General features: G+C 37.7%; 2 protein-coding genes across 9 annotated transcripts in view; one reads left to right on the top strand and one right to left on the bottom strand.

Annotated features, from left to right (window-relative positions):
• Positions 1-4,601: 4,601 nt before the first annotated feature.
• LOC124159080 (laccase-1-like) overlaps positions 4,602-18,325 on the top strand; it is a 151,839-nt gene continuing 138,115 nt past the window's right edge. The window contains exons 1-3 of one of the 8 annotated variants that reach the window (XM_046534612.1): positions 4,619-4,687; positions 5,155-5,315; positions 5,426-5,591. In XM_046534612.1, coding sequence (XP_046390568.1) covers positions 5,486-5,591 — 106 coding nt within the window. In that variant the 5' untranslated portion in view covers positions 4,619-4,687; positions 5,155-5,315; positions 5,426-5,485. Of the gene's footprint in view, positions 4,688-4,708; positions 5,316-5,343; positions 5,592-18,325 lie in introns of those variants that run through there. The other 7 variants (XM_046534608.1, XM_046534614.1, XM_046534611.1 and 4 more) reach the window with 7 other exon arrangements.
• LOC124159082 lies at positions 7,851-14,577 on the bottom strand. The gene is made up of 3 exons (XM_046534617.1): positions 14,449-14,577; positions 9,413-11,371; positions 7,851-8,326 (listed from the first exon to the last, which is right to left on the bottom strand). The coding sequence occupies exons 2-3, from the start codon at positions 11,369-11,371 to the stop codon at positions 8,246-8,248; spliced, it is 2,040 nt and encodes a 679-aa protein (XP_046390573.1). The 5' UTR covers positions 14,449-14,577; the 3' UTR covers positions 7,851-8,245.

Consider the following 18,325-nt stretch of genomic DNA (forward strand, 5'->3'; position numbering starts at 1 on the left):
GGCACTGAGACCTTGGCTGTTGACGACCGTTCATTTCCGGAACGTAGGTGTGGGGTGTGTATAAATTCAGAGCCGTGTTCTGGACCTTGTCTAATGATGGCAAATTCCGTAATTTGTCTTATGAGATGAGTGAGTTGCCAAGTTTTCAACTAACTTTTACTAATCGCTTGTCCCATTTGGAATATCCATACAAACTAGTTAAATGTCTTCATTTTATTTGAAGAAAAATTGGAAAGTAATGGTCAAAAAGTCAGCAAATTAGGTAAAGGAAAATTACAGATAAAATCTACAGCGAAAGAAGAAAAGTTTTTTTAAATGTAACATCTTATTTCGATTAAGGTACTTGCACATTTGTAGTTCTTGAACTGGCATTTTCAACCCAGAGGTAGTTTTTGAAATAACTCCAAAATTATTATATTAACAGCTTTCTCACATTACATTATCTATGCTCATAGAAATAATTACATATCTTGATTTTTTCGCATCTGTACCTTCAAAATTTGCTAATTCTAGAAAAAAATATCTTTAATGCTCAATGGATCAAATTTTTATTTTTTTAAGTTATCAGCAATCACTGATATACTTTTTCTTGTCTTCATATCGTTTCAGTACGTGATCTACCATCTCGGTTCTACTCTCACGAATGTTCAAATTAACAAATTCAACTACAGAATGACTGAATTCCGATTGCATTTTCCTTTGAGTGGCATTGCGACTTATTGACTAGCTTATAATAGTTCATCCAGTGTATTGGCTAGTCTATATACGGGCATACATGGTGTAGCGTTTGATTGCCTTCATTTTTTGCATTCATAGCCACCAATATTCACCTCCCGGTCCATCCGGGACAATCAAAGGCCAAAGTTTTGATGTGGTGGTTAGGAGCGGCATTGGTCAAATTCCTTGTGTAGATTCAATATGCATCTCAAATTGGAAAAAAAATTATGGGGTACCCCAAACCTGTTGAAATCTCTAAAATAAGGTCTTTGCTCCACCAAATGGGTATTCATTTTATCACTGGCCTACTTAGCACTTCGAAATAACAAGCTTCCCTTTTCTTACATACGGTTTGTGAAAAACGTATCCGGCAATCATTGAAAAAAATCATACCTTTAATGATCAAGTAGTCAGAGGTACTCCAGTCTGGATACTCTCGTGAAATCTGAAGGGTTCCATTGCATCTGAAGCACTTGCCAAAAATAATACTCTTATAGATAAAAGGAAAATGGTTAACACAGACCTTGAGAATTTCCTTTAATTTTCGTATGTCTAAATTTAAATTTTTTGGTCTGTTTTTTAAATTTTATCAAGTGGAACTTCGCTGGAATTTTACAATTTTGAAGGCGCTAAGAAACTATTTTATCAAAGGATATACAGTCCTTTAATGTGAGCTTATTAGGTTTACTGTGATTTGGTGGGTAGAATCGAAGAATGTGGTTTTAACTTTATTATTCAAAAATTAGGAATTTTTTTCTCCTCCGTAAGCTTGATATTTTATAGTAAATATTTATGTTTCAGAATTCACACCTTTTTGGACTTCATCGCGTATTTTTATGCATCACTAAAAAGTAAATATTCACCTCGTTTGCATCAGCTCATTGCTTTTATGAAGAATACAAGATTAATATCATGATTCATTTACGTTGTATTTCGTTTTTACTCTTTCAGAAGATGGCGCGCACAGTGGTTGCTGATCTGTATGGAACAAAAAGCTATAAGGTAAGTTGACAGTTTTTTACTGGCTGAAATGTTTTCTTTAGTTTGGTTTTGCTATACCTCATAATACCTTATAGGCATCGCGTAATAAATATACGAAGAAATGCGGATTTGCAGTATGGTGTCAGACGACATAATGGTCTCTGTCCTAAATCCAGTGCTTCTTGGTCGTCGGCATCATTATCTTCATATCTTGCCGTCGCTATTTTTTCGTTATTCAGCATTTTTTTACATTCATATCTAAATCATTACCATCCTACTACATAGAAAGGCAGTATCGCAAATTCAAAATGAAATTCATGAAGTAGATAACGGACATTTTGAATTAATACTTTCTGCATATTGTAATAAAGTGGTGTAATAGTGGAATGAACTACCTGAAGAAATTTTTAATAGGCAGAAAAGTTTCTCGGGTTTTCCACCGGTTGATGTCGTCCATCTTCGGAAAATCTTCGGAAGATCCCCTGAGGATGATCAGCAAGTCGCGGATCGAAACGTCGGGAGACATGGACGACATCAACCGGTGGAAAACCCGAGAAACTTTTCGGCAACTGATACGCCGGGAAAACCTAAGATCATACAATTTTTAATATCATCCCCGCAAATTCGAAAAGTTTTAAGAATGAGTGTTCCTCAGTTCTTGGTTGATTTAATTGTGGTTCATTAGGATGCATTGGAGATTGGGTTATTTTGTTCAAATTTCATTCTTTTACATTGTGGTATTCGTATTAGAGTACTTTTGAGGCTATATGTATATTTTCTGTTCCTTTACTTTTCTTACAGGTAGGTAGGCTTTTCATTCATTCATTTTAATTCTCATGTTGCCACCAGGTCATAGCCTATTAGACACAAAATGTATTAAATAAATTAATAACTTATTGAATTATTTTTTCTGAGATTTTCATCTATGCAGCTCTGAATCCTTTTTTATATTTTTTCTCTTCATTCAAATGTTTTTCTTGCTTTAAAAATCATTCAAACTTTTAAACACTATTTAGATTAATTTTCTAACATTTAATTGTATAGTGGCAAGAGAAATGCTTAAAAGAGATTTTGGGACATGGTCATCGTAATAGACTTCAATAGATACACTTTACTAACTTCGATGATACAATTTTTATCTGGTAGTAAAATTTAATGCCCATTCAGAGTATATCTCATCTGTACCGCAGAATAATCAATGTATGAGACTAATATTTAACGAGAAGAGAAATGTGTCTGTAGTGATTTAATTGTTGAAGAGTGATAACTGATCATCTCAATTTTACTTATGGCCGGAAAGTACCTTCATTCGTTAATTAGAGAACCTATGGAATCATTTAGTGAGCCATATTTCCTGCCAAAAAAATCCTTAAACTAGAGAATTATTTCACCCGAAAGGGAATTATAAAACAAAAAAATTCTGATATGAATTTTTCTCATGATTTCCCCCTTTGATTTGCCCGCTGAATTTCTGTCTGTCGCTTCCCAGTTGGCGAGCCTGGGTGAATCTGGAAATGGGTGTGGTTGGTAAATGAAGTTGGAATATAGGATAATAATTCCTCGGAGATGAAAGAACGGGCGAACAAGGTTGGGAAAGTCTCATTCAAAAACATCAAGGCGTCATTCGGGTCCACCCAAGGCATGAAAGCGTTGAAGAAACGTCATGTATCTTAAAATGTAACCTCAAGAGATGATAAACACTGAAAAAAAAATTTCCTCTGCAGGTCGTTTGCTTCCTTTCTAATCAATTATTCGTAAGGTAACATGATGATGAGAAGAAATACGTAGGTGTAAAAATGTAAGCTGATAGGATAGTTGAGTGGGGAGATGCCACCAACCAATGATAAAATTTATGACCAGTGATGATGATGATGACCAGCGGTATATTATGCTTCTGAGTTTGTTGCTTTCAATCTCGGTTATTCGGGTTGCTAAGCCAAAAAAAAACAGTCGAAAAACACGGCCTGAAACGTATGGCGATTGAATACATCTCTCTGTTTCATTACATCATGTATTTAACAAAGTAGATCCAGCATTAGTAGTATTGAGAGACAGCTTTTTAAGTGAATCATTCCCTGGTGAAGAACGTCAGAACACTTCATCGATATTAGCTCTTTTCTATTGGTAATCGCTCTACTTCCTAATGACTCGAAGATATTTTCCTTGAGGAAAACTTCATTTAAACGACTAGGGCATTGAAAATCATCTTAACAACAGTTTCTACAAGAGAATTCAGTTTTCATTGCGGCAGATGTATTGATTCATAGGATTCTTAGCGTGACGATATGAGAGGCAACAAACAAAATGTATAAATTGAACGAAGACTCGAAAATTCACGAATGCATCAGGTTCACTCACAATAAAACCAAATATCAAGGCATATTCCCCCTCGACAGGGTCTCTTTTTTCTTTCTTCTTGGCGCAGTAATTTTAAATATCTTAACGCCGTCAACTAAAAACTGTTTATGCACGCATTTCAGCCCTCAATCCAATTTTAGTGGAATACGTGATGGGAATTAAGGTAAAATGATGATTGTTAGAGAATTTTTATCGGCCCAGAGTGCCACGTTTGATTCTCACGGTTTTGATTGGGTAACTACTCATCTTTTTGTTTGGAAATTACTTTTTCTTCTAAAAACTGAATGCGTGTCCTTGGGTTTCTTGTTCCACCCTAGCTGAGTCTGCTGTCTCCCTCGGTGGTACGGCCCATTTACATTCTTCGACGTGAGTTTTGACTGATTGTCCCATCTCATCAATGCATTTCTTCTCGCACGTGTCTCTCTCCTGCCCCTTCTAGATGCAAAAGAATTCCATCCCAAGTGGCTCCTATCAAATCATTTTTTATATTAAAAACTTGATAGGACACGTGCGTAAATGTGTGCATCTGAGAAGCAGGTTTCTCATCCAAAACACCAGTCGAAGACCACAGCGTGAAACGTACGGAGATTAAATACATCTCTCTTTTATATTAGACCATCAAATTGACATAGTAACGTAGAATTTATATTTTTCTTCTTTAAGTTGTTAACATAATTACTCCTTGCCTAGCTTGTAGTCATATTCTTGAATGATTTCAATAGAATATTTCTTTGAATCGATTCGTTTCGGGATATCCTCCTTTCATCATTTGTAAGGGATACACTCTTTTGGTGTTTGAAATTAACCCAGAGACCTTTAGTAATACACAAATATTAATGTATGCTTTAATTTTTTAACTACGATAACCCTCTTTACAATCATTTTAATTATTGTGCACTTATGGGTTCAATTTTCATTTCGCTGTCATGCCTAAAATACATTGGTTTTCATTAAAATTTTTTGAATTTATTCCTTCCATTAATTTTAGTCGGCAACTGTGCTCTTATTCTGTGTTTAGCTAAATTATGTGATATCTTTTCATTGTATTATTTGACTTTTGCTGAAAATTTTCCATTCCGGAAATTTGAACATCTGAAGGAACAGAAGATTGCTGATATCGAATTAGTTTCACGGTTTGACGTGTCTCTTCGTGTTCCAAGCTACGTGAGACAATGAGCATTTTGAAACGGTACCCACCAAATCGTTGACAAATCTTTTGTTATCTTTTGTGTGAATCTTGTCGACCATTATATATCCAAGTGAGCGCAACTGTTTTCCTTGTCACAGTGAACGTAAAGGCCCATCATTAACGTGGAATCCGTTACGGTGCATCACATCCAACTCACATAAATACTCCGTTTATCCCCAGCCCTGAGCATTTGCTAGGTTCACCTTCGGATTTCTCATGTGCCAGTGACATTATTCCAACATGGACAATATCGTGGGCAAAGTCTTCAAGATCTTCATCGCGGTGTGCATCTTCTTCACTGCTTCAGTGAGATCTTTGGAGGTTGACGTCATTTCAAGCGTACTGGGTGAGTAGACATCTCACTTGATGCAATGTTAAAACGTCCATCATAACGTTTTTTTGTTTTTATTATGAGGGAAACCATTACATTAGTGATTTTGCGAATCTGCATTCAAATTTTGTCAACGACGATATTTTGTGTGGTGCCTCTTATATCATCACCCTCGGAGCATTTGATTTGAGTGAATTTTCTATTCTTCTTTCAATTTTTGCTAATAACGATATTTTACTTGGTGCCTCATCACCCTCAGAATGCTATGAATCAATCCGTCTGCCGTAATGAAAAGCTAGTTCTCTTGTAGAAACTGTGGTTAACAAGTATTTCAAGTCATAGTTTTTTATGTTAACTTATCCCCTTTTGAAATATCTATGAGTCTTAAGGAGAAAGACTAGCTACCAGTAGAAAAGAGGTGATACTAATGATGTGTTCTCAGGTTCTCCATCGGGTATTTTAGGGCGGAATTCGACATTTTGTCGCCATACTCTAGCATCGTCGTTAGGAATTTAATATGGGCCGTCTTACTTACCTGAATGACAGCTCGTGAAGACTTAATCAGCATTTTACGCCGGAAGTCACCAGTTCTTTCTAAATAATTGAGGAATAGGACACTATTCCTTAGCGAAAATGAAAGGATGTTATTGAATGCAGTGTCGTGCGGTGCAGAAACATCGTTTTAAAGATGACGATAATAGGTATAAGGAATGTGATATGGAAGGATATAGGAAGGAACAAGAAAGTCCTCGAATTAGTGAATAGGAAAAGGAAGTTGCGAGAGAAGGCAAGAGTAGACAGAGTGTGAGGATGACTTGATCGTGAGATGCAGGGCCATAATACTCTGTTGACTGCGATAGAGGGTAGAATATTGGAAAAACAGCGGAAGAGTTAGAAGGAAACTGGGTAAATGAGTGTAGTAATTTGAGATAGGCTGTTATTGCTTCCTATTTTTCAGTTTATTTAGGGTTGATAAAATAAATTATCAGAATTGTCTTTAGCCAACAGCTCTTTCGTGAAGGGGATGCAACACTCTCGCTCGATGGGACTTTTCTCGTGACAAATTAAGTGTCAGCTGTCATCACGAAGTATTTTATCAAAATGGTACCTTAAGATATTACTTACTCCACCATAAAACAACGCAGTTTAACGAGGTAGATGAGGCTATAAAATAAAAAGATCTCTGAGCATGCCTTTCTAAGGTTACCCCATAATAAACGATCTAAATTTTGGCTAAAGATAATTACATAATGCATCGACGAAAGCTCCAAAAAATGCTAGCCAAGGGCGCGATGGTCAAGAATCTCACCGCAGTTATAAAAGTATCCTCAAAAGATATGAACTACTGCGCAGTATTAACTGTTTTTAGTTGTTGTTGGTAAATTTTGAAAATGCTGGGTAAAAAATTGCTCGAGCACTGAGAGTTAAAAAACCAGTTTTTAATGGTTTTTCTTTCTGTTAAAATAATTATGTCTGCTTACGGTTTTTACTGAGATGACCCAGATTGTACCGTAGGTTTTAGTCAGCCATTCGTTTTACAGAGAAAAATGGTCTTTCATTTTCTCGCAATCCTTTTGGTAATCGCAGTCATCTGCTCTGAGGCATAGTTATTTGGAATGAAATGAAAGGCATTTTGGGACGAGTTGCACAAATTTATCGCCACCGTAACGTCGCAGGTCATGGTTTGATGTAGGAATCCAATAAATGGCCATGGTTGAAGTCGTAAATTAAAATTGTGGACTCGGTCCCTTCCGAAATGCTAATTTAAAACTTTAGGACGCGCTCGGCCGGACCCCTTGTGGGTAAAAGTTGACTTTTAGAGACAAGGACTTACTCGACAAGTTTTCGTGGCAATTTTATTTGATTTCGTGGCTTCTTGAGGAGGAAAGGTCTTTACTGTAAGTTGATGACAGAAAAGAGTACATATTTTACTCTGAGGGATTTAGTGTGAAGTATTGTCTTCAAAGATTTTATCTTATCTGATAAAAATTCTTAAAATGGCTCATTTACGAAAATCGCTATTTAACATATTGCCGTTTACTTACGAGTGCTCACATTAAATGAGAAATCTTACGATTTTTCATGCCACGTTATAACTCAAGGTTATTCATTTTTGAGCGAACTATTTCAATGTCATGTTTTCACCATCGTATTAGAAGTATTACTCTTTTGATATAATGGCTTGCAGACTTAGAATTGAAACAAACACTCTTAATTATAAAATCTTTTATAATAAAAATACAAAAAAAATTATATCTATCACAGAAGCAACAGTATGTACACGTTTATATTACAGCTGCGGTTAAATGTACATCATTATAAAATTCAATATTCTGATGCAGCAAATTGATTTATTTGTCCTCTTAGCATTGAAGAGGTAGAGCTATTTATAAATACTTGGTAACCAGTGATTGAAGTGTAACAAGTGAACCCTCCAAATGAAATAGATCAAAACACTGAGATTTGGTTTGGGAAATCCTGAGTCTAAAAGTAATGAAAAAACAGAGAGCAGAATTAACAAAAACGTCAGCATTTCACTTCAATTTTTTAGTTTCAGTTTAGCCGGTCATCAGGTTCAACTAGTACTTTTGCCTTACTGTTAAAATCAACATCACTTATGGTGTAGCATTTGGTTGAGTATCAATGCTACCATAGATCACTAGCCTCCGTCACGCGTTTCTGCCTTGTCCAGCATATTGGCCTCCGAGTGCATTAATGTTCGAAATGTCTTGAAGACTCGTGGATGGATACTGTGAATGAGACAAAATTTTTACTCGTTAAATTATTTAGTTGATAGGGTACCGATCAGATCACATGAGTTTGGATTTTACTTCCAGCCCTATAATGTTTACTCTCAGTGAAATAAGTGTAATTTAAATTACGTTTCAATATTATAATAGCATGAAGAAAAAACTATGTGGACATGAATAATTTCTTGGACCACATATATTTATGCAGTGATTTTGTTTTAATATCCATATCATATCTAAAATTAGAAATCGCTCATTCAGTTAGGACATTATGGATGAAGATAAATATTCTTTGCTTATACTTTACAACTTTAGCTACCTACCTATTTGTACTCATAGCTTTGTTTTTATGTAAAATATGAGGTGGCTATAGGAGTTTGAGGTTTTGCCAAAAATTATAAATTGTGATAGTGATAAAATATGAATGCTGGGAATGGAGTTCAGTTTTCTTAATTTAAGCAATTAAATCAAGTGACTACATTTATTCTAGAGTCTCAATGTATCGATTCAGTTTCAAAATTTTTTGATCCAAAAGTGTGCTCTTACTTTTGAATATTTAGAATATTCTCCAAGCAAAATACAGTCGAATCATTTTTATTTATTTTTCATTAATTTTTTAAGCTTTGATTTTAGTTTATAATTTGTCCCTGGGAAGGATCTTGTAAGGTGCTTAGTTTTAAACCACAAAAAGGTGCCGGTGAAGTAAAACTATGGCCTTAGCAAAGGAGAATAACAATTTTACAAAAATATTAGGAACAGAATCCGGCGATGGAGGCGGAATATGTTACGATATAGCTTACGCGAGCAAAGGAAATTCCTAAAATTAAGTAAAAACGAATCGTTATTTTATAATTTACGAATTGTTCAGATCAATAAATCGCCTACAACCGACCTTTTATTGTCTATTACCAATACTTATAATAAAACCATTTGAATGTTTGAGAGTCAAGCCAAAGAGCAACACTGCCCTAAAGAAAAGAATATTATTGGACTACGCCCATCTTCCATTTCCAAACAACCGTTGTCTTCTTCAGCCATTCAAATTTTCTAAGCGTATGAATGGACTCAGAAGTAGAAAATGCTCACCTTTGATGCTGTCTCGCCGAACGGGATATCTGCTTGCCGTTGACCTCCGCCATTGGCGGCATTGACTAGTAGGCCTTGTCTGGGCGTTGACACGGAGCTTGACGTGTCCTGCGGGGACGGATCAACCTGTGTGTTGGCAATTGCCTGACTTGGATATGTGGAATCCCCCTGATAATAGGCATTGTAATCCTCCTCCCTGTATTGAACCTGAGGGGACGTATTTTGCGAGAAATACGGTGTATTTTGGGAATGAACGGGATAGTTGAGGGGGTGGGAGTTCGCGTTCCCACCCTCCCCCAGCACGTACGCGACGGGTCGAGTGTTCACGACCAAATACGGCGGGCCACTTCCTGGTTCCGGCGATGGGATCACCGTTTGGGCCGGCGGGCCACGGCTATCGAGCTCCGGAATTTGACTCGCAAAATCCAGATAAGCTGAGGAGGTAGAAATTTTCCCGCCGAAGAGAAAGTGGCCCGGTGTGGGGGTGCTGCCAGAGTTGGGGTCGCCGGCCGCCGAACTTGCCGGCGCGCCGACATGAACCTGTCCGACTTCGGGTTTCGTGAGCGAGCCGACGTAGACGGGAACTGGATACTGTACCGGATGTGGGACATAGGCGGTGGGCGAGAAGGTCCCCGGGTTGGTGACTTCTGGACCGGGTACTATTCCGTTCGCTGCGGGGGAATAATAATTAGTTCCGAAATTTTCACTCGATCCTCCTCCATCGCTTTCTCCGATGTCGCCGGGGTACTTTGGCTTCCCCCGCTGTCTCGACACGGGAACTTGCAGCCTTGCTTCCTCCTCCAATATCGAAACCGGAGCGTCGGCTTCCTTCGCTTCCAGCTTCCTCGAGTCCTCCCGCAAACGATTCCCCGACTTGCCCGGGGTGTGATCGGCGTACTTCAAGTTTGGGTCGACCACTATGACGAACTCTTTGCCGTCTGAATTCGCGAGCTCTATACTTTGCGATATCGTCAGATCGGAGCTGCTAAACGTGCTTTCTTGACTTCCCTCAGTGGGAACATTATTCGTCTCTTCTACGACGGTATTTTCGGTGGTGGAAGTGAAATTCTCCCGATCTAGCTTTATATATTCCAACTTGACCAGCTCTACCTTCACGTCCTCTTCGGGGTTTTCTGGTTGAGGAGCGTTATAAAAGTTTTCATTCGTGGCAAAAAATGTGGAAGGCTCTAAATTTGAACTGGCTCCATGTCGTAAATTTTCGGATGTCGTCGTAGATGTTGTAGGGCTGTAGCGGCTGCCAATTTTTCCTCCCTTGCCCACATTTTCCAGTAGTTTCTGTCGGCCAACATCCTGGATAGGCCCCACTGCGTTCCAAATGTGTTCCGGGGACCAATTGACCGTTTCTCCCTGATTGACCGTCTCCAAGCTCGGAACCTCAGCTGTCGTTGGGACTGGTTTGGCAGGGGTATTCTCGCGCTTATACGTGGGAGTGGGAATTGGTCGCTGATTTCGAATGGCATTGAAAATCTCATTCTCTCGTGATTCCAATCGGCTACTCCTCGGTGCGTTTGGTTGCGGCTTATCCCCACCTTTTCTGGGGCTGTTGTTAATCTTGTAGCTGAAATCCGGCCCGAGCGATGTGCTCGGGTCGTGGTAGTTGTTCTGTGGTCTTGGGTTCGACCCTCCTCTTTGATCTCCTTCGGCTCGCCTCAGTAGGGCCTTAGAGTAGTGGAGTAGGAACCTGGCTATGAACCTTGTCACAGCCTTCCTCATCCTTTCAAATACGCTATACACCCTGGCGCTCGCCCTTTGGACGAAGCCTGGGCTTGCGGAATCTGACATTGATTTTTCATCGCTCAACGTGGGCGTATCGATTCCATTGGTCGCCTCGTTTCTTGCTCTGGTGATGCCTTTTAGAAGCTGACTGTATGCTTGGCCATTTACTGTCGATATGACAGCTACCATTAGCGTCAGGAAGATAACCTCCCGGTATAACATCTGAAACATAAGTAAATTAAAGTTTCTGAGTGTTTACACTTGATTTACTGCTTCAATGAGACTTTTAATAGAATAAAATATAACAGATTATATAAATAATTTATATCATATTATAAATAAAGTAAGTAATATTAAATAATTGAACAGGCTATGAAAAGTTTAATTCCTCAGTTTAAATACCAAAATATTTCAATATCGCATGGTAGAATGTCATCCATGATAAGCATTTAAAGTGCATGCTAATTGTAAAACACGTTCCCGCGAGCTATATTTTTCTCATTTTTATCCGTTATTATAAATGAGTAATACTCTACTTGATTTTATTGTTGTTTATCATATACTTTTTATGCTATGGGTCGCATTAGTCCTTTTTGATAAATCGATTGTCGTCCGTGTTAACGTATGCCCTCTATGGATTCGGTTTTTCTAGAGGTGAATGGCTAAATTCAGTAAGAGATAATAGAATTCGTAATTTCTTTTCCTTGGTATTAGCGAAACAGCTTCGTGTCTTGTGCCTTAGATTCGCGACAAGAGGGATAACGAGGTGGGCTTTGATGATAAATAATTGAAGATTTAAGAAATTGATTGAAAGATGCTCGGATAGAAGTGCTGCGAAACATTAAAAATTGCGTGCGAAGGCGCGTGACATTAAACGTGAGGATATGGCTTTATGAGGGATATAAAGTGAGATTGCACGGTTTGATGGGTTAATGAGGTTATATGGCTGCGGAAGAGATTTTTGATTGGGATAAGGTTATGCCTATGTTTGGCCATTTGGAAAGTTAGGAAAAAAAGGTCGAATGATGAAATGCTTTTAGAGGAATGTAAATGGTGTGAGGATCAGGAAGGTAACCAGAGAAAACCGTTGAATGTGAGTTCTTAGAAATATAGGGGTTTATAGCGCACATAGTTATGGCAAATTTTATAGTTATGTCAGATCCATGTGAGGTGTAAATTACGGGAAAAGTAATTGAAAAATATTTCCGGAAACGAAAACCAATCGATTGATTTTTTTTTACTTCAATTTACGCATGTTATAAGGAAATTTAAAAAACTGCCGAATCCCGTCTCACTTTCTTTAGCCTTGCTTTTGCAGCTAAATGGAATTATCTCTGGATATAATTTACTTGGCTTTTCGAAATAAGGTATATTGAGTTTCGTGAGATTATATGGTGAAAAGGGAAAGTCGAGAAAAGTAGAGAATATCGTGCTCGGCTTCGTACACATACATGCTGCCTGGTATGAAGTGAACACTGGTTGAAAAATGGGTGAATTGTTTATTTAAATCGTTTCAAGCGATATATTATTTTATGTGCGAATTGTGTCTCGGGTGGAAAATAAGTAGAAGCTAACTTTAAAGGTTTGGTAACAATGTGAAAGCTTAAAATAATAGGATCTAAAAGTTAAAGGAACATTTTTAAGAGTTAGAGCGCGAGACATTAAAAAAGGAATCAGCGGTGTAATGCTATGAGCATGTATTAATTATTTTTTTTAATTTGCAGTAATGTACTGCACTTCCACCCAACCGTTGATACCAAAAATTTTTAACCCCATGTCTACTGAAAGCGTGTGAAATTAATATTGGAATGTTGCACTTTAACATCTTACATCGGCAGAGAAATAAAAGCATCAAGCCGCAATCAATAAGCTGAAATATTTATAGTTAGGCTATTAAATAAAAGCCCATATAAGGAACTCCAACTATCGGATAAAAATAAAAACAATATGATTTCATTCGCATTACCGTTATCAAGCATGCATCTCAAGTACGTCATGAAAATGTCAAAATTAAAAGTAATATGTTGTATATTGTTATCTAACTGAAAGCAAACTAAAAATGTAAGGCTCTGCGTCAAGAGGTAGCGTGAAAAATTAAACTATAAGTATTTATGATTTGTAAGAACCAGAACTAATTCATGGAAATTTCGAAATAAAAAGATTCAAGGAAAGTATTTATAAATTCATTAAGAACGCATCATTCCCGCACGACTGGTCCTATTTTTGAAATTTTCTCTGATATATTGCATGTTGAAAAATTAGCGCTATCATCTTGAAATTATCAGAATATGCAGAGAATTTATTTTTCAATATTTACCGGTATCTTAAACATAAACTTTTTAAATAAGAAAGTATTGTGATAAAGTATTCATGCATGAAATGCAGGTAAAGTTTTACAAGAATATTTAAACATTGATCGGGAAGATGATGAGGGTTCGCAGCTGGTTATACATAAGAAAAGAATGACAATAGGGCGTACGAAATTTGCCTTTTTCTTAAGGTATCACTTGTTTCAAAATAAGGCTCTTTCCTGAAAATTTTCGGGATACATGCCCTGGTTATTTATGTACACAAATCATACTCCGAAGAAATTACTGAGGTAAAACTTTAAAACTCGAGGCACATGATTTTATTGGAAAATTATGTATTCTATACTACACTATGTACCCTGAAATTATCGAAACATATCTACAGTAGAGAATATGGTGCATCACTGTTTTCAAGCATGCATCTAGGGTATGTCACGAATATATCAAAATTAAATGTAATTGAAAGGTTTGAAAACAAATTAGAAGCTTGGGAAAACAATAAATGAGATACGAAAAAAGACCGTTCGTGCGGGAGTGATAGTTTCTTTAAACAATTCTACAGGTCAGAGGCATCATGAAGCATCATTGATCATGAAATAATTAAGATGATAATTTCATTATCAATGTTCCCTGAAATTATCAAGATAATACCTTAGGAAAACAATTAACAAGACACGGAAAATACCAGAGAGAAATAAAATCAGCAATCCCCAACTAATAAGCTGAAATAATTATATTTGATCTAGTAAATAAAAGTCCGTATAAGGAAAAACCAATACAGAATAAAAATAAATTAAATAAAGTTTCATAGGCACCACTGTTATCAAGCATGCATCAAAAAATGTAATATAAATGCTATATAATGCAGGAAGTTGCTATATTTTACAGCGGGAGTGATATATTCTTTTAACAGTGCTGCAGTTGAGTGCACCATGCGGAATGCATGGGAACGTGCGAAAATGGGAAATAAAGTACTGCATAATTCCTCACCTTGAGTCCTCCAATTCGCGTTCTCCTGTGTAGATCCGTGCACTTTCGCCGCTATCCATTGAGCGGCTGGGCCATTCCGCGGAAGACACTCTCACTCTCGAACGGTTGATGCTTCTACTTGGCGTGATCCCCCGGCCCAAAGTGGCCGCGCGCCGGAACTCGGCGCCCGTCTATATATTTCCACATTTTTTTTCTCTCTTACGCGCGCGTCATTATCTTCTTCTTCTTCCGCGCTCACGGCGAGGAAATCTCTCCTCCGTGATGATGTGACGCGTGCGAAGAGATTTTTCGGAGTCGATGGAACGGAGGGAGAGGATACGCAACCTGTCGGACCTGTGCAGGCAGACCTCTTCCCCTCCCTCTGCATCGCCCATCTGCTTTCTTGCTTCCTTCCGCTGCCTCAAGAGAGGCGTCCATCCGCGGCCGAAGGTTCGGGAAGTTCCCCAAAGAGACCGGCTTCCCCCGAATACAACGTCTGCTTCCCACCCTCTCCCGCGGGGTCAAGACGGGGGAAAGTGTTGCGGTCTGAATGACGCACGTGTTGAGAGACTATGAGGTCTCTCAGTCGAATCTATCGTGGCGATGCTGTAACTCTAGTGCTTTAATTAAATATAATTTAGCGTAAAAAAACTTTAGTGCGAAAAAAAAATAAAAATAAAACCTAGGTTTCTAATACTATATAGCCATTATCAAGGTATATAGTAGCTGATTCTATATAGCAGTTGAAACCCAGGTTCTGATAAATAAAGTTTTGTGGATCATTACGAAGTGATTTATGTCGCACTATAGAAATGTGGTTCCACCAAGTGAAGCGTGAACGCTTGATATGTAAAACTTTATAATTCTTCGTCAATTTAATATTTTACGACCAAAGTATCGACGAGTCTGTTGCGAATAAGCTGTTACAGTAATGCTATAATTGAATGTAATTAAATGTTTTAAAAAAACTTTACAATGCCACATAATTTTAATACTGTACGACCAAGGTATCGATGAGTCTCTGGGGATAATGCTGTAACAGTGGTACTCTAATTTGAATATAATTGAATGTAAAAAAATAATTATAATTCCACGCAAATTTAATGCTGTACGATTTAGGTTTCGACGTGGCCCATCATCATCTGGTACAATTGTATCGAAGGCATTCCGTGGAATTATAAAGTTATTTACATTTAATTATGTTCAGTCGATTCTATGAAATCACGCCCGGGACAACGAATTATACTTCAATTGAGTGTCAGATTGTTGATGGAATGTCATCTATTAATGCAGGCTCTATTATGCAAGGATGGGAGGAGGGGTCTGAAAAAAACGTAGTTCCTGATCGGTGAATTCCTCTCGGCCCATGAGTTACTGAGTAGCCGATTTTTCGTTGAAAACGATTGGTTTCTTTCATTTCTCTTGACCACTATGTTTAACGATGATGTGTATTTTGGAGTATAGGTCTGGAAGAATTTAAATGCAAATTTTTGCCAACGTGTTGGTATATTTATTCGATTACGTTAAACTTCATCAGGGCCTTTTTGCAATGAATTAGATTGTTGTATTACTCATTTTTATTAACAAATCCAATTCATTGCAAAAAAGGAATCCCTATAAGAAATTAATCAACGTTGAAAAGGATATCATTCCCCAATTTTATTGGGGAAATATTTTGACGAATTTTTATCTATATATATTTTATACATTGCCTCGGTATAAAGCCAGAGAAAATCGCCAACAACACCCGAGGACAATAACTTTTTGTTGATTTTTTTAAAAGCTTCATGAAAACTGAGACGGGAATCCCATGTGGCTAGAGGTTGTTGAGATGAGCTAGGAGGATTCAAAGCATCGTGCAATGTTAGCATGCTCTCTTATTATCTGAAGTGTAAAAAAACATCATCTTTAAGTTGCTGTTGGCCTAAAATTTTCTCTCTGACTAAAGGTTGTTGACCTGTCCGCGGAGGAATCAAAGCACGTGAAAACTATTTTCGTCGTCCGAAAGTGACATGGGAATAATTTAAATACGAATACTTATTATGGGGGTGAGTGAGAGTACAGACCGGTGCAGGTGAGTCCTTGCTGTCCATCTGGTTTAATGCGCTTTCGAATGCTGGAAAAGTGATCTGGTTTTCTTTCGGCGTGGACCTCTCATTCATTTTTTTCCCTTTCTCCTCCTGCGCAGCGGTCAACCGAAGTTGGGTTTCTCAGTCTTGAGGATTCCCTCGTATCGCTTCCAGCCGGTCTGGTCATCGTCGTTTAGTTGGGCGTCTGCCGTGTCGGCGGTGGTGTAGTCCTAGGTCAATTTCAGGGCGTTGCCCTTGTTTTCACCGCGTCGAACGGTTTTGTTTTCGTTGCCTCTCGCGTGCAGACGCCGCCGATGCCTGACAACTATATCTACTTTATAGTCCTCGTCGCGGCGTCGAGTCTACCGATAATAAGATCGTCTTTTCATTTTTTTGTTTGAGAACTTCGCAGCTTCTTCTGTCTTACTTATATGATCGGTTTGGAAGCCAAGGGGTACAATTGATTTCTTTTTTCTATACACATTTAGGTAAATAAATTAGGCATAGGAAACAAACGAGATGAATTAGAAATTTGATATAGAGCATTTGATTTTCCACTCTATGTTAGCTCAGAACTCAGAACTAGACTCACTCGTATCCCTTGCCAACTAATTTTTGTGTATTTCTTCTAACAATTAACTTTACCTAACACTGCAGAGAAAAAAATCACTTGTACCCCTTGGCTTCTCACTACCTAATATATTATTTCCGTGAATGCTGCGTGGAAATGATTATAACCCATTGTACGCCAATGTTGCCTCTATGTAAAATCAAAAATTTATACATTTTCAGCTGTATTCAGGAAATACATAGACCACGTGTTCTTTTGTGCTGTAAAGTTTAATTACGAACTATTTACCTGCCATAATAATGTTGATTGTGTAGAATATGTTCACATTTTTAAAATGAGAAGTCTAGAAATAGTGCAATCAGGAAGTTGTATAAATTTGTGTTGCGAGATTTTTCCTGGAAAGATAAACAAGACAGCGAGTATAATAAAACGTGTTGATAAAATGCTCTATAGGCTGGTAACCCATGCAAAATCGTTTCCGTGGTAACTGCGGAGTGCATCCAAGAAGTATTTGCTTTGTCATAGCTTAGTAACTCAGGAATTGTATCCATATATTTATGAACGAAAAATACTTGTCTCCCCTTCCACAACTTAAAGTATTACAGATTCCTCCTGGAACACCATGTATATAAACTCCGCTATTTTCTTTTCCTGCATAAAAGTTTAACACCTATAGATTCAATTCCGTATGTACTCAGGATTTTCTTTTTGACCGAAAATTGAATTTCCCATCCTTTCTACATCGCTCCTGCGAATGTGGTTGTAAAAAATATTTCGCCTTGGTAATTACCGAAGAATTTCCAAAACTGCTGGTGTGGTGAAAGTAATTTTATCGTTGTAAACAGAGGGAGGAAGACTGGTTTTTTTGCTGATGGTCACTGGATGGTAAAGAGGAGAGTGAAAGTATATCTGAACTGGAAACCTCTCCAAAAGATTGAAGATTTTTATCCATTTGTTACGATGATTTCACTTAATTTAATTGGGGTGATTTAGCTGACCGAACCAAACGTTGAGTTAGTATTTGTTTTATAAAGTTCTGGAATAAATAATTTCCAATCAGTGAATACCAGCCACTATCTTTTGTCTTTTACTCATTTGGAATCAGGTTATTTCTATGTCTATTTGTCGGCATCTAATGTAGATCCAAATATAAATCTAGTTTGAAGTGATCGAAAATGTCCCATTAAAATTGCTCAAGGAGGAGTTGGGTTTCATCAGCACTGAGATGACGGTCGTAGTCATGGATCAGAGGACTTCC

Source organism: Ischnura elegans, chromosome 5, assembly GCF_921293095.1.
Source record: "Ischnura elegans chromosome 5, ioIscEleg1.1, whole genome shotgun sequence".
NCBI lineage: Eukaryota > Metazoa > Arthropoda > Insecta > Odonata > Coenagrionidae > Ischnura > Ischnura elegans.